The sequence below is a fragment of the Muntiacus reevesi genome, chromosome 9 (assembly GCF_963930625.1).
Source record: "Muntiacus reevesi chromosome 9, mMunRee1.1, whole genome shotgun sequence".
NCBI classification, from domain to species: Eukaryota; Metazoa; Chordata; class Mammalia; order Artiodactyla; family Cervidae; genus Muntiacus; species Muntiacus reevesi.
The window spans coordinates 43,800,923-43,818,343 of record NC_089257.1 but is presented as its reverse complement, the minus strand read 5'-3'; the positions used below and the strand labels follow the sequence as shown (position 1 = coordinate 43,818,343).

The following is a 17,421-nucleotide window of genomic DNA, read 5'->3' as shown; positions in this document are numbered from 1 at the left end:
TGTAGTTTCCAAGTACTTTCTTCTTCCTGTTCAGCTCCATGAACTACTTGTTTTTTAATTGAGATGACAGGCCGTTTCTGGCCATTTCTAGTCTCCTGCTATAAAAGAAGGTTCTTATGTGGTTATTATTTACTATGACATGACTGTTCAGAACAATATAGACCATCTTGTTTCTAGCATTTCCAAATTCCATTTGTTTAATGCTGATTGCATCATTAGTAGGCTGCTGCATTCTCCATTATATTACCCATGGATAATAGCTTCCAATGACTCTTCAAAAGTTCTTTTGTGTTTCATTGATGTTGACTACAAATGCCAGGTTTAACCAGACCCTTCAGGAAAATGTGAATTTTTTTTTAACGTTTATATTCCATTTTTTTGGACTTTATAGCGTTAATGTAGAAAAACACATCTTTTGCCACCTAAAATATTTAATCCCTAATGACTACATGTCTAGAAGATGATCTCTTTCAGTTCTTACTGCGTTGTTTCCTTTCACACTGTGTCACCAGCTTGTAGCATAGGTGAGGTGTCTGTAGTAAAATGAGAAGGGCATTCTCACTCCTGTAAGGAATACCCCTACCTCATCTGACATTATTTAATGTTGACTTAGGGTGGCATGTCATAATATCAGTTTTCTACAATGGCCACAAATCCTTTGTAGTATACAGGTGTGATCACTTAGCTGACAGGTGGTATGGAGCTTGCAGAGAGGGTGGGATGGTCAGTCACTCTGGGTACCAGGGCCATGGTGAGGAAGGCAGGAAGGTAAAGGAGGTCTGCTGCTCCTGCTACTACCTTCAAGTACTGTAGCTAGGAAGCAGCATGAGAGTGTAAATGCAGAGAGTTGAAAGACAGTGAACAGTTCTAACACATAGTTCAAGCCCAGCATTTCAGAATGGACCATTGGTAACCTAGAGCCCTGAACTCATCCTATGTCTGTCACAAGTGATGAGTGAGAAACACCTCCAATCAGCATGTCAGAACCCTTCTGGTGGCTTCATCTCATGTGATTCCATGAAAGTCTATACTGTCTAGAAAGACAAGTCTGCTGACCAAGCCACTCTCCTGAAACCAGATCCCAGGGTCCAGTGATGAGGTCCCAAGACAACCTGATAGACATGGGTCATAGAGCCTCTTACACAAATGTCTGACTCCATAAGGTGGTGGGTGTTGAACAAAGAGAATCAGAGTCCTGTGAAGAGGAGGATTCATGATTAGGCCTATGTGTCCTTGGTTCAAGTTCAAGGCACCCTGCACAGACAGTGTTGCTATCTCCAGCTGACCCCAAGCAGCAGAAGTGAACTTAGAACCATTTGGGGAAGCTACTCCAAAGCACAGAGTTGCCCCGAGAAAGGAGCTGAGGGCGGGAACTCTGCCCAGCCAGGTTCAAGCATAGCACTGCAGTTTGATTGGGGACCATTTCAGGGCCAGCATTACTGTTCACTTCAATCCACATTGTGTACGCTATTACTTTTACATTGAATTTTCCCCAATATCATAAGTAGATTTAATCATAAAGTTGCTTTTTATGTGTCACAGATCACTTAGTATCATTGACAGAGAAATGAGAAAGTGTTGTCTTTATTTAGTCTGTTTATGTGTGGTATAAATATGAATGACCAGGGAGCTAGTCAGTCCTCACCACTTAGGATTTATAGACCATAGTAATGAGGACTGTATTAGTCACTTTTTGCTACTATTCTGCTTGCACCTGCAGCAGAGTTGCTGTAGTCTCCTTTTTCTCATTACCAACACCAATCCTAGGTTATTTGCTCTGTCTTCCGCTTGCCTAGCTATCTCTACCTGGAATTAATATTGGATTGCCACTTATTTACACCAAGTATTTTCTATCCAGATGTCCTGCAAGCGTTAAGAGTTTGTGGTCAAAATGATTTATCTGAGTGATCATTTCTTGTTACCCCTGTGAATGCATGCTAAGTTGCTTCTGTCATGTCCAATTATGTGCAACCCTATGAACTGTATCCCCAGGCTCCTCTGTCCATGGGATTCTCCAGACAAGGATACTGTAGTGGGTTGCCGTGTCCTCCCCCAGGCATATTTCTGACCCAGGGATAGAATTTGTGTCTCCTATGTCTCCTGCATTGGTAGGAGGGTACTCTACCACTAGAGCCACCTTGTTACCTCTAAATGATGCTAAATGCATACATGCCTTATGCATAAATTTCCTGCCTTTCTTTGAACTTTGGTTTTCTCATTTGTAAAATACAGGAGGTAGATTAGATCTCTCCATCTTTAAAATTCGAAGTTCACATAAAATTTTAGGGACATGAGACAGAGACCTAAACAAAACAAAACAATTTATAATACACGCAGACAAGCCTAAGGAAATTCCATAAGGTGTTATAGGATACAAGAATTGTACTTAGCCAGTATTAAATTTCAGATCAAGAGCTGACGGATTTATAGAAATTGCAACATATGTTGTTGCTTTCCTTGTCTTATTGGTTATATCTTTCCTAGTTTCCAGATATCTAACTCTGAAGAGCTTTGAATATTTTGCCTATCTTCATTCAACCTAGAGAGTGGTTCTAAAACACAGGATATGATACAGATTTCTGATTTCTACACAAGAGGGTCCTGGTCAGTCACAAATTTCAAATCAGTGCTCTTTTTACCTAGTTTAAGCAAAATGCACTTTCCAACTGTATCTAGAGTTTGCAAATGAGACTATACATGTGAAATCTACAGGGTTAATAAATTCAGTTTAGTTCAGTTCAGTCTCTCAGTCGTGTCCTACTCTTTGCAACCCCATGAACTGCAGCATGCCAGGCCTCCCTGTCCATCACCAACTCCCGGAGTCTACTCAAACGCATGTCCATGGAGTCAGTGATGCCATCCAGCCATCTCATCCTCTGTCGTCCCCTTCTCCTTCTGCCCCCAATCCCTCCCAGCATCAGGGTCTTTTCCAATGAGTCAACACTTCGCATGAGGTGGCCAAAGTATTGGAGTTTCAGCTTCAGCATCAGTCCTTTCAGTGAACACCCAGGACTGATCTCCTTTAGGATGGACTGGTTGGATCTCCTTGCACTCCAAGGGACTCTCAAAGAGTCTTCAACACCACAGTTCAAAAGCATCAGTTTTTCAGCACTCAGCTTTCTTCACAGTCAAACTCTCACATCCATACATGACCACTGGAAAAATCATAGCCTTGACTAGACGGACCTTTGTTGGCAAAGTAATGTCTGCTTTTTAATATGCTATCTAGGTTGGTCATAACTTTCCTTTCAAGGAGTAAGTGTCTTTTAATTTTATTGCTGCAATCACCATCTGCAGTGATTTTGGAGCCCCCCAAAATAAAGTCTGACACTATTCCCACTCTCTCACCATCTATTTCCCATGAAGTGATGGGACCAGATGCCATGATCTTAAGTTTTCTGAATGCTGAGCTTTAAGCCAACTTTTTCACTCTCTTCTTTCACTTTCATCAAGAGGCTTTTTAGTTCCTCTTCACTTTCTGCCATAAGGGTGGTGTCATCTGAGGTTATTGATATTTCTCCCGGCAATCTTGATTCCAGCTTGTGCTTCTTCCAGCCCAGCGTTTCTCATGATGTACTCTGCATATAAAATAAGTTACAGTGAGATAATTCTGAACTTGACACCAAGACGGATCTTATTCATAAACCATAGAATGATCCTGATTCCTTTTTAAGTGTTCTGAAGTCCTGTATATCTGAAGGTACACGGTATAGAAAACAAGAAAAATTTTAAGTAGAACTCAAGGAATTAGACATAGGACAGGTGATAATTCACATCTAAAATGAGTTTTTTGGCAGCGTCGCCCGCCTCGCTGGGGGCGAGGTGTGGCCCACCCGGCCGCGTGTGGGGACGGGGGTCCAGTGCGGAGAGCCCTACTTCCTGGGACACTGGGGCGCGGCCGGAAAGGCGGATACCCCCTTCCCAGTCACACACCTGCACTTTAGTGGGGAATCTGGTGCTAAACCATTCGTAGAAGACCTGCGTCTTCGGTGGGGTTTCCTAGGTAGAAGAGCAGCTCCCTCCCTGTGATCTATTGAAAATCAGCCCTGAATTTAATGGTTTGAAAAGAAAAAAAGAAATTTAAAAAAATAAATAAATAAAAGTTAAAAAAAAAAAAAAAAGACTTTGCTTCAGGAGGGAAAACAATGTTATGTATTCTTAGTGCTCACATTGCAGGTTCTCTTATTCTTTAATTCCCAAAAGCTTGATCTGTTAGAGAAAGAAATAAGGGAGAAAGAGAGAGAGGAACTAAAAAGAATAGTAAAGATAAAAAGGAGCAAAATGACAAGACTGAGGGATCATAAAAATAAAAATAAGTTCAGGATTCTAGAGAAGGGAGACAAAATTCAAGGATTGTTATAAAGAACATGGTCCTATGGAACAGGATATTCTAATTCAGACGTCACTACCCACCCACGGTTTGAACTTTATTTTCTTGATCTATATAGTGAGATCAGTGATCTATCAGATTTTAAACTTACCTAAAGAGAAGACAAGGAGAAATGAGGGAAATCTCACCCTTTTCCATCAGGCATTCCATCCAAGACCACTGCTGCCTCCAGAATATTGAGAGAGTCAATTCCTAGGCAGGTTGATAAGAAGTCTGAGGTCCTGGAGGAGGAGAGAGGGGTCTGGGACTCTCAAGGAGGAGATAGGGGTCTGGAATTCTCAAGGAGGAGGAAAGGACATATCTTTTTTATCCTCTACACTCCTTAGTCTTAGGCACATAAAATGTTTTTTTTCTTTAAGCCTGGAGCTGATGATTGCACAACAAACTCAGTTTAAACTCTGTAGTAAGGATTATATAACAACAATGTACCCTGCTTGAGAACAGTTTCTCCTTCTTGAAAAGTTTCTGACTAATCCTGATATCTTAAAATGTATCTTATGGGAGTGGGTCTAGTAAGATCTTTACAGTTTTGAGACATTCTTTTGATTTATTGTAATAACCAATTAAAAATGTATATAGCTCCCTTGCTTAACACTAAGAATGGGGGCACTCTCAGCCCCCCTTTTTATGTCTATGTCAGAAGCTTTCTCTGTCTCTTTTTATACTTTATTAAAACTCTGGTAGACAAAAGCTCTTGAGTGATCAAGCCTGGTCTCTGGTCCCAAAGTTAAATCTTCTTTGGGAATCTAGAATCTGACACCATTCACTGCAAAGCTATCACCTTGGGAGCTCGTCCAGGATCTTCAGGACAAGGTAAAAACACAGAGCTCTAGCCTCTCTGCTTTCTCAATATACACGCTTTCTACTTTACTAACTCTATGGTGTGCTTGTGTGATTGAATGACACACCGTGATACTGTTTACCAGAAGCTATCAATATCTTCCTGTTTTGTTAGTCCTTGCTCAGTTACATGGGGAAGGTGACCAGAGTGGACAAAAATGGTAGTTTGCTTAATCTGTTTACCGTAAGCCATTTCCAATAAAAATGAAAAATCTGGGGAGTACTATACATTATAATGAAAAGCTTAGATCTTAGATTATTAAAACCTGACTATATGTGAATATATTTCCCAGTCATTTCACAGAGCTATTATTTCTGCACAAATATTTTTACAACCCGCTCTCGGATTTGCTTTGTCCTGACTCCGTAGATGACTGGGTTAAGGGCAGGTGGGACAACCACATATAGATTAGCCAAAAGAATGTGGATGTAGTGAGGAATATTACGGCCAAAGCGGTGTGTCATGAAAGAAAAAAATGCCGGTGTGTAAAAGCACAGCATGACACCGACGTGAGACCCACAGGTATTGAGAGCCTTCAACCGGGCATCCTGACAGGGGAGGTGGAAAACAGCCTGAAGGATCAGTACATAGGAGGAGGCAATCAGAATCACGTCTACAATAATATTAGAAATCACCATGAGCCCGTAGATAACATTGATCTTGATGGGTGCACAGGCCAATCGGGCAAGACCCATGTGCTCACAGTATGTATGGGGAACAATGTGGTGTCCACAGAAGGGCAGCCTCAGAATGAGAAACACAAATGGAGTCACAAGAAGTAAGTTTCTGCCCACAACAACAGAGGCCAAAATGCCGATGGTTTTACTGGTGAGGATGCTGGTGTACTGGAGGGGGTTGCAGATGGCAACATAGCGGTCATAAGCCATGGCCACCAGTAGAACAGTCTCCATCCCTGTAAACATGTGGATAAAGAACATCTGAGCAAGACAGCCTCCAAAGCTGATCTCCTGGAGGCTGAACCAGAAGATGCCCAGCATTTTGGGGATGGTGGAGGTGGACAGACCCAGATCAATCATGGACAACATGGCCAGAAAGTAGTACATGGGCTGGTGGAGACTGTGTTCAGTCTTGATCACATATAGAACAGTGATGTTCCCCACAAGGGCAATCAGATACACAGCACAGAATGGGAAAGCAATCCAGATGTGTACAGTCTCCAGCCCTGGTATTCCTAGCAGCAGAAAGAAGGGAGGATGGAACTGGGTGTCATTAATAGATGGCATTCTCCTAGAGGTGTCATTGAATTCTTGTCAGAAAGTAGGATCCCACTGTTTTTCTTATCAATGAGTCCTGGAAAGATGAAAAGACTTTTAGTCAGTTCACTGGAGGTTATGGTAAAAGCAGTTAATTTAGAAACATTAGATATTCTCCTGTTTTCTGAGAGTAGTCAACAACTCTGTCAATAGAAGTTATTGTTCTGAGATTCATCAGTTCAGTTCAGTCCCTTAGTCATGTCTGACTCTTTGCGATCCCATGGATGGCAGCATGTCAGGCTTCAGTGTCCATCATCAACACCCAGAGCTTACTCAAACTCAAGTCCATTGAGTCAGTGATGCCATCCAACCATCTCATCCTCTGTTGTCCCCTTCTCCTTCTGCCTTCAATCTTTCCCAGCATCAGGGTCTTTTTAAATGAGTCAGTTCCTAGCATCAGGTGGCCAAAGTATTGGAGTTTTAACTTCAGCATCAGTTCTGCCAATGAATATTCAGGACTGATTTCCTTTATGATAGACTGGTTGGATCTTCTTGCTGTCCAACGGGCTCTCAAGAGTTTTCTCCAATACCACAGTTCAAAAGCATCAACTCTTCAGCACTCAGCTTTTCAGGCACTATTACTTATGGTAAATATATATATATATATATGAGAATTTTGAAGGAACTGGCAGTATTTCAAAAAAGAGTGTATACTATCTTTTATGGTATTCACTTCCCTTCCTTTTCCAAGAAGTTTTTTGGTTACTTTTGAGAAATTATTATACCTAGTGTTTTTCAAAGTGTGGTCTGGTGTTAAAGAATCCTAGGTCTAAATGAAAACTGCTAGCTTATACCACTGTTTGCATTTGATATTATATAAATATATGGAATTCCCTCATGGATCTGTTGCAGCCACATTATGGGAAGCAGAGCTTCCCTCGTAGCTCAGTTGGTAAAGAATTTACCTGTAGTGCAGGAAACCCAGTTTCGATGTTTGGGTCAGGAAGATCCCCTGGAAAAGGAAATGGCAACCCACTCCAGTATTCTTGCTTGGAGAATCCCACAGACAGAGGAGCCTGGCAGGCTACAGTCCATGGTGTTACAAGAGTCAGACATGACTTAGCAACTAAACCACCACCAGTCAGATGGTCTCTCTTAGAATTTTCTTCTTTCTCCTTCTACTAGAAAGCCATTGCTATTTTTGATGCTTGCTAATCTTATGGAATTAACAAGCATCAAAAATCTAATCTAAGCTGCTAATCTTACTTTGGCCACCTGATGCAAAGAGCCAGCTCATTGGAAAAAAACCCTGATGCTGGGAAAGGTTGAGAGCAGGAGAAGGAGGTGACAGAGAATGAAGTGGTTGGATGGCATCACTGACACAATGGACATGAGTTTGAACTAACTCTGGGAGATATTGAAGGACAGGGAAACCTGGTGCACTGTAGTTAGTGAGGTTTCAGACCAGAGTCAGACACGACTGAACAGCTGAACAACAGCAAAAATATTGTGGAAAGGCTTGGTTTCTGATCTGACACCTCCAGATTCCTGTTTATTCTGTGATCCCTTGATGTTCTTACAGTAAGTACAGTAATTTGTCTTTTGCTTATCAGCTAAATCATGTTCATATGTCTTACATGCCTTAACTTATCACAAATTAACATGCAAAATTGCACTCATGTCCTGAAATTATGCCTAGCTTCAGGTTTATATAGATAAAATGCCTAGCAAATTTAAGTGACACTAAAATTAAAGCATTGTGAATGAATCTTTCCTGATGCTTAAAAGTAATAAAGGTATATATATATATATATATTTAAGTTTTGGCATCTCTAGGATATTATACAACTCTGCAGCATCTAACATGGCATGATTTTATTTATAAATTTTTCTATTCCCTACCAACATAAATGCTGCTACTGGACGTAACAAACCAGGAGTATTTACTTTAATATCCCTAACATTGTCATATAAGGATATGGCTCCCAGTTTTTTAGAATGTAGCTGTTGAATGGAATTAGGATTTGTGTATGTGTGTGTTTATATGTATGTATGGGTGAGAGAGAGAGTATGTGTGAATGTATGTGTAAGGGAAAAAGAAGGAGCAGAAATATTCTGCTTATAACTCAGTGACATATCACACTTTCTCACCTGTGGTCATCTGCTTTAATCCCATATGCTATGCCATGTTTTGTTTGTGTGTGTGCGTGGCGAGAATTGAAAATGGTTACTTTGGATACCTTCTCAGCAAAGGGGAGGCTGCTCTCCCATTCTCTCCTTATTTGTCTCTTCTCCTTTCTGTAGCATCTCATTTCTCTCTTTCATGAATCCTTACCTTTCCAATATTTCCTCCTCCAGGCCTTCCTTGGAACAGCGTGTCACAGTATAAGCCCTGGTGCTATAGATGGTGATTGGAACCCCAAGAAACCTCTGGGTTTCAGTTTGTCCTATCACATGAAGAAAACCTTTATAGTGAATGAGGGTATCTCTAAGTCTAAGCATGTCCCAGAATCCCTAAACTTAGCCTTCAAAGTCCTCTGGGCATAAACATGGGCTCATGGGTCATTAAATCCAGCTAACTCTTTGTTCTTCCCCACTCCATCTGCAGAGACACATCACCACACCAGACATAATTCTTTAACTCACAGGAAGAGATGTCTTGAGCTATTAGGAAGGGAAACATCCAGAAGGGAGAGGAATCAGCATAGGGGATGATACTGACTCTGTTCATTTCAAAAGGCATAAAAGTGTTAAATTTAGACCATTACATTTTCAAAATGTGACTTCCTAGGGAACTACCCTTAGCAAGTCTTTTGCTTTGTTGAATATAGGTATGTGAATCCTGAAGCAGTTTGACAATGCTACAAGTGAATTTCAAAAATTAAAGAAGGAGATTTGTCAGACAGGCACACTGGACTCTGTAACAGCAAATTTGGTTTTGGGTAGTGCTCATACCTGTAGAAAATGGCATCAACTTTCTTCCAACCCAGTAAGACTCTCCTTCCTAAATTATAACTAATGGTAACAGGTAAAATCTTCAGAGAGGGACTTTCTTAAGTTCCAGTTCTCTGGGCAGAAGGTGAAAGAAACTCCACAATCTCCTGAGGAGACAGAATCCAGGTAGGGCTCAAATTCTAGAGTTTACTTAGAAGTTCCCTTCCTGGAAGGTGATGGAGTTGACCTGAGAGTACCAGGATGCGCCATAGATCATGGTTTTCCTGAGTGCAGATAGAAAAAGACTGACAGAAAATTGAATATACTAGACAATCAGTTTTTCTTTTTTTATCTTCTGAGTTCAGACAATTTTGTGTTATTATGACAGAAGATAATGTTGTTTGTGATCAAAAAGATTCTGGTTCAATCTCATATGTCCCTGCTTTTTCACTACTTCTCTTTCTGATTAATGAGACCTGTACTTCCAGTCTTCCCCATCACTTTCTCATGTTATCCATCCTCACCATTGTGCCAACATTTACCTTCCCAAATCAAGTCTGACTTTGTCAAATCTCCTGTTAAAATTTCTCCCTATGACTTTCATTTCTCTGGTGTGTATTATAGACTTTATTTGGTAAAGCATACTCAACAATGTTTCCAAAACTTTCAGTCAATACGTAATCAACATTTTAAACTTTAATTCTACATCATGAATCTTCAAAACACTATGCTATTTTGGTGATCAAAAGCCCTCTTTATGAAACCATTTATTTCAGTTTTCCTTACCATGACATTTATGAAGAGTCTGTATGAAGCAGATATGATCTGTATGTCTCCTTTATCAGTTTGTGATACTATTATAGCATGAAAAAATTATTTTATTTGATTCTGTGTTTACTCCCTTTCCCATTTTTTCCCAATATTTTATTGTGATAGAAATGCTTAACAAAATTTTCTATCTTAACTATTTTTAAGTATATTTCAGTAGTACTAAATACATTCATATTTTTTCACTTTGTTAAAATAAAAACTATGTCCATTAAACAATAACTGCTGATGATCTACTCCCTTCAATCCTTGGTAACTACTTTTCACTTTTTAAATAATCTTTTTTCTGCTAAGCCCCAGCATGTGGTAATTGCCATTCTACTTTCTCATTACTATGAGTGTGACTTCTTTTAATAAAGGTGCCACATAAAACCAAGATCACGCAATGTTTGTCTATGTGACTTGTTTATTTCACTTAGCATAACTTCCTGTTTCTTTCATGTTGTGGCAATGATGGGATTTCCTTATTTTATAAGGATGAATAATATTCCATTTTATATATAAACCAAACTTTAAAATGTCTGCATTGAAGTTTTCAGTTCAGTCATTATATTCTTCAATTCCAGTATTGCTGTTTAGTTCATTTTTATAGTATTTATTTGTTAGCCTTCTTATGTTATTCATGTATTGTTTTCCTGATTGCATGTAGTTGTATATTTTCTCTTGTAGTACACTGAGCTTCTTTAAGATAATTATTCTGAATGATTTGTCAAGCAGTTCATGTATCTCCATCTCTTTAGGAACAGTCATTGGAGCTTTATTAGTTACCTTCACTGGTGTTTGTCTGATTCATTGTGGTCTCTCTAGTCTTGAGTTGGTATGCACATTTGAAGAAACAAACATGCCTTCCAAGATTTAGATTGATTTTAGCAGGTAATGTTATTCTCCTGTTGGGATCCTGGATTGATGGGGCTGTCACTGAGATCATTGTTGGATAAAAATGGAACTGGGCCTTATGGCTATTATCTGGTCTATAGTCAGGTCTGCAATTGGCAGGATATTTACCAGGTTGCAAGGGGGTGTGGTTTCCACTGGTTCTCTGAGAGTGCTCTCATTGGGTCACTGGGCTGGTCTCTATTTGGCAAGAATTGCCCCTAGTCTGTGCTAGAGTGGAATGGTTTTGGGGGTCAGGATTAGGTCTGAAGCTGCCATATCTATCACATGGGGAACAGATAGACTTGGTTCTTCATGGGCCCCTTGGCAGCAGTAGCTAGTGATAGAACTACATACAAGTGGGACTGGAGTTGAATCAAAGGGGACAGGGGTATTTCCAGTATGCAGTCAGAACCACAACATCAGGCCTGACATTGGGGTGCTGGTTTGCATTCCCATAACAGTTCTCCTTAATCATAAGCTCTACCTGGATTCCAAGCTCCCTCAAAGACATTATTTTTCTTCATGGATGGCTGTCAAATATTTGTTTCTCTGGGTGGACATAAGTTGGAGTATTCTTGGTTGAAAGTTTTTATTTTTAGCATTTTGAATACGTCCTCCTACTTCATTCTGATCTACAAACTCTTGCTGAAAAATCTGCTGAAAGTTTTATTGGGTTTCCCTTGGGTGTTAACAAGTTGTTTTTCTCTTGCTCTAAGATTTTCTTTATCTTTAACTTTTGACATTTTAATTGTAATTGTGTCTTGGTGTGAATCTCTTTAGGTTCATCTTATCTGTAATTCTCTATGCTTCCTGGGGGTTTCCCAGGTGGGCTCAGTAGGTAAAGAATCTGCCTGCAATGCAGGAGAAGCAGGAGACATGGGTTTGATTCCTGGGTTGGGAAGATACCCTGCGGGAAGGCATGGCAACCCACTCTAGTATTACTGCCTGGAGAATCTCATGGACAGAGGAGTCTGGTGGACTATAGTCTATAGGGTTCCTGGACCTGGATATATGTTTCCTTCCTCAGATTAGAAAAAAATCTTCAGCCATTATTTCTTCAAGTAAGTGTTTGGTCTATTTCTCCTTCTGGGACTCCTACAGCATAAATGTTATTCTGCTTAATGACATATGTTTTATTTCCCAATAGTGCTATATATTTATTATTTTGTTTCTACATTATCATTAATTTCAGCATGTTTTTGAAGGAAAGCAGAAATGAGTATTTATGCTCAAAATATATCTTTTTTTTTCATTTATTTTTATTAGTTGGAAGCTAATTACTTCACACCATTGCAGTGGGCTCAAAATGTATCTTGACACAGAAGTGTAGGCAGAATTTTTTGACAAAAACTCAGTCATAAAATGTATAAATAAATTAAGTGAGTATTTGCCCCTCATTACTTTAAGGGGTAAAGAATATTTATCAATATTTCTGGAATTTGATTTGGAATATGATTATGAAAATCTGTGGGCATGTTATTTTTTATTGTTCTCTTCTACTGTCACCTCAATATTAACTCTTCTGAGATTGAAGTAAAATCATTAATAATATATTTTTCAATGTTGAGTTTGTATATTAAATTAATAAGAATCACTAGGATAGGAATGTCATAGAATAAGGTGAATTGATTGTTATGGTAACTTTCAAAGTCAAATTTGAGCTTGGAGAATATTCTATTGATATTTAGATCAGTCATCCTTTAAAAGTTTTATTTTAAATTATCATTCCTTCTTTTCTATTGACATGTTTGTAAACCATGAATACATTGTTTATACCTACTTCATCCATTTTATATATCCCTCTTATATTTACTTTTGCACATTCCAAAATTTTTAAGGTCCTTTACAATCCAATTTTTTTTATTTGTGTTTTGAAGTTCATGAATAATTTTCTTTTTTTCTTCTTGTATATTTCAACACTTGAAGCCATCTAGTTAAAAACCAACGAACAAAATAAATATTAATCCTTGCTCTCTCTTGCTACAGTGTGGCTAAATTGTGCCCCATGTCTCTCTCTCTGTGTCTCATACCTGACATCTTCCCTTTATTTGCATTATAACTGCTCAAATTACAGTTCTCCTTGAGTCATAAAATTATCAGAAATCCACTTTGTGCTTCACTAATTGTCTATGTCCTATCTTTCCTAAATGCTAATGTGACATAAGGCTTTCTAAACTCCCACATAACCATTTTACTCACCAGTTTACAAACTTCAATTTCTAAATGAATAAACTTCAGGCAACTAAACACACCTTTTTAATCTTTTCAAAGTATGACTCAATTGTTCAGTAACATTTTGCTATATTCAGTCACTTAGTCATGTCCAGCTGTTTGCAAAACCATGGACTGTAACCTGCTAAACTCCTCTGTCTATGGAATTTTACAGGTAAGAATACTGGAGTGGGTTGCCATTTCCTTCTCCAGGGGATCTTCCTGACTCAGGGATCAAACCCATGTGTCCTGCATTGGCAGGTGGATTCTTTACCACTCTGCCACCTGGGAAGTAACATATTCTTTTATTATATGTTTTTAACTAAATTGCCTTATCAATTGCTAAAAAATATGTCTTATAATGATTTTCATTCATTTCACAGCATTTTTAAACTCCAAGAAGGAAGAACGTTTCTTTGTCACAAAATACATAGTGTTAAATTTACCATTTCATGAATGAAAGTGTTTATAGTAGGTTGGGCTTATGAAGAACTTCATAGAATCAGAAACTTGAGAGCATGGAAGGGGAAGAAAACACTACAAAAATGTCAATAGAAAAGAAAGAATGATAATTTAAAACAAAACTTTTAAAGGATGACCGACATAAGTGTCAATAGAATATTCTCCAAGCTCAAATCTGACTCAAGCTCAAAAAATTAGTCTAATTCTTATCATTTGCTTGATTATACTTTGGTAAAAATTTTACTATTTACTTTTAGACAGTACTTTATTTTCAAAATTAAAAAAAAATGGGAGAATAGTTGCTTTACAATGTTGTGTTACTATCTGCTCTGCAGCAAAGTGAATCAGCTACATATTTACATATATCCCCTTTTATGGATTTCCTTTCCATCTAGGTCACAACAGAGCATTGAGTAGAGTTCTCTGTGTTATACAGTAGGGTTTCATTAGTTATCTATTTTATGCATAGTATCAATAGTGCATATATGTCAATCCCAATCTCCCAATTTATCCTACTCCCCTCTTTTCCCTTTGTATCCACACGTTTGTTCTGTTGACTTAGAATATATTCACAACTTAAAAGTTCAGAGTTATGTTTTATTTGGCAGGAATTTTCAGGACTTCAAGCCCAGTAGGCAGTATCTCAAGTAACCCTAATAGAATTGATCCAAGGAGGCAAGCAGGGGAGGGGAGCCAGGAGATGCAGAACTTTTGAAATAAAGGTAGTCTGATCACCAAAATATTTTGCTAATTAAAAAATAACAGATATGTAAAGTTAAGAAATTTAGTGCTTTTCTGTTTTTCTATGTATGGGAAGGTGCAAGAGTCTAGGCTAACTGAAATCATTCTTTTGGTATGCACCTTAGTCATCTGGAACCAGTAACCTGTGTTTTCACATTCAGAATTTCTACATGGCTCACTCTGAGAAGTGGCTGCAGCAGGTATTCTTTTCCTTCCTGAGTTCCCTCAAGGCTCACCAGCTCATTTATAAAAACTTTTCATTTTACTTCCTACTCGTCATGTGATCTCATTGAATATCCTTATGAAAGAAATCTTATTACTGTCTGAAAGAGATCTAGAGCACCTTACAGTTTTAGCAGAAAGCTATTTCTTCAGTGAATAAAATCTCTCCTCCCTGAGATTTACTCTTGCATAGCATATTCTGTGCCTGGGTCAGCAGTGAATATCATTGCAAGTATACATTGAGACACACAAACACACATGCCTGCAACAATTACAACCAATATTTCTTTTCTATGCCTACATATAGTCTATATGGTACTTATACAACTTTAAGGGGTTTCCCTGATGACTCAGTGGCCAAGAATCCACCTGCAGTGCAGCAGATGCAGGAGACAAGAGTACAATCCCTGGATCAGAAAGATCCCCTGGAGGACGAAATGGCAACTCACTCCAGTATTCTTGCCTGGTAGATCCCTTGAACAGAAGAGCCTGGTGGGCTGCAGTATATGGGGTCTTAAAGAGCCTAAGTGACTAAATTCAATTCAATACACACACACACAATTTGGGTGAAATACATTGTTTTATTAATTTAATCACAAATATCAGTCTTCTTAGACTTTATGCCTTTATAAATTGAATGAATTACCTCTAATTCATCTTTTTTTAACAAATATACTCTGTACACGCTCCTGGATTTGCTTGGTCCTGATTCCATAAATGACTGGGTTGAGGGCAGGGGGCACTACTACATAGAGATTAGCCAGAAGGATATGGATATACTGAGGGATGCTATGACCAAAACGATGAGTCAGGAAGGAGAAGAGAGCTGGACCAAAGAAGACTAAGATAACACAGATATGAGAACTACAGGTATTTAGAGCCTTTAGGCGGGCATCTTGGGAAGGGAGATGAAAGACAGTATTCAATATCCTAGCATAGGAGATAATGATAAGAATCACATCCAGAAACAATATAGAAATATTACCAAGACCATAGTAGACATTAGCACTAATGCTGGCACAAGCCAGACGCGCCACTCCCATGTGTTCACAGTAGGTATGAGGAATGATTCTGTGTCCACAGTAAGGCAGTCGCAGGAGGAGAAAAATGATGGGGGCAATCATGCATAAACTTCTTAGAACTACCACCATACCAATCACACCAATAACTCTATTGGTGAGGATCATGCTGTACCTGAGGGGATTGCAAATAGCCACATAGCGATCAAAACCCATGGCAAGAAGTACAATGCTCTCCATGACTGTAAAAAAGTGGATAAAAAAGACTTGAGCAATGCAGCACCCAAAGCACAGCTCCTGAAGGCTGAACCAGAAGATACCCAGCATTTTGGGTATGGTAGCAGTAGAAAGACTCAGGTCAATCACTGACAGCATGGCCAGAAAGTAGAACATGGGTTGATGTAGGCTACGATCTGTCCAGATAACAAGCGGAATAATAATATTCCCAATGAGAGCAATCAGATACACGACACAGAAGGGAAAGCCAAGCCAAATCTGTGCAACTTCCAACCCTGGAATCCCCAGCAACAGGAACGAAGAAGGATGTGACTCAGTGACATTGGGAGAAGACATTCTTCTGTAGGTGGCATGGCTTTTAAAAATTGTTGATGATTACCATTGGACAATCCACAGTTAACTGATATTTATAAAGATTAAAAATAAAAAATTCCCAAACAAAGGTTTGGTATTAGGAATAAGTTTCTCTAAATGTCTTTGATTATTTTTTTTCTTTTTCAGTTCTCCATACATAATCCTAGTGACTCTTCTCACCTGTACCATAAGTATGAGAGTTGAGGTGTCAAAAAGAATTTAACACCATTTTTCTCTTAAAATTATGGATTCAGAATAGATAAATGCACTAACTCTCCTCTTCTCCAAGAAGTAATACTATTAAGCAATAATAAAATTGATAATAATAGCAATAAACACCACAATAATAACATCTATCTTGAATTGGATACCTACCATTCTTCAGACATTATTCTTACTGTTATGTGCTTATATTATCTCACTCAGTCCTCCCCACAATTTTATGGCACAAGTTTTACTGGTCTTTGATTTATGAAAGTAAAAGGTTTTGAGATGTTGGTTAACTTATACCATTGCTTACAGAGCTAATAATCATCAGAATCAAGATTTGAAATTAGTTTGGAACTAAGTTTTGTGACATTGCAAACCTATATTTGCAAACTTGTCAGTAGAGGTAGTGAAAGGGGGTAGAAAGAAAAATAAGAGATGAGGGAGAATAAAAGGAGTTGGATCAGTCAAAAATATCTCAAAGAAGAATAAATCTGAAATATTTACACTATCAGATACATTCCTCCCAGGTGCAGTGAGTGCTTAATCTCAGGCCTTGAGGTTTAGTTTTTCTCTCGATTTGGGCTTGAGGCCTCTGTCGCAACCATGTTCCGCCAGATCATCGGTCAGGCCAAGAAGCATCCTAGCTTGATCCCCCTCTTCATATTTATTGGAGCAGCACTGTATGTCACGTGCCTGGCATTGTTCAATCCCGATGTCAGTTGGGACAGAAAGAATAACCCAGAACCCTGGAACAAACTAGGTCCTAATGATCAGTACAAGTTCTACTCTGTGAATATAGATTACAGCAAACTGAAGAAAGAAGGTCCAGACTTCTAAATGAAATATTTCACTTAAAGCTGCTTAGAATGAAGGTCTTCCAGA

General features: G+C 38.8%; 2 protein-coding genes and 1 pseudogene across 2 annotated transcripts; 1 reads left to right on the top strand and 2 right to left on the bottom strand.

Annotated features, from left to right (window-relative positions):
- Positions 1 to 5,539: 5,539 nt before the first annotated feature.
- Positions 5,540 to 6,475, bottom strand: LOC136174520 (olfactory receptor 52E4). The gene has a single exon (XM_065944696.1). The coding sequence runs from the start codon at positions 6,473 to 6,475 to the stop codon at positions 5,540 to 5,542; it is 936 nt and encodes a 311-aa protein (XP_065800768.1).
- An 8,897-nt stretch (positions 6,476 to 15,372) lies between these two features.
- Positions 15,373 to 16,311, bottom strand: LOC136174622 (olfactory receptor 52E8-like). The gene has a single exon (XM_065944794.1). It carries the CDS (start codon positions 16,309 to 16,311, stop codon positions 15,373 to 15,375), a length of 939 nt encoding a protein of 312 aa, XP_065800866.1.
- A 752-nt stretch (positions 16,312 to 17,063) lies between these two features.
- On the top strand, positions 17,064 to 17,421 carry LOC136175151 (cytochrome c oxidase subunit NDUFA4 pseudogene; annotated as a pseudogene).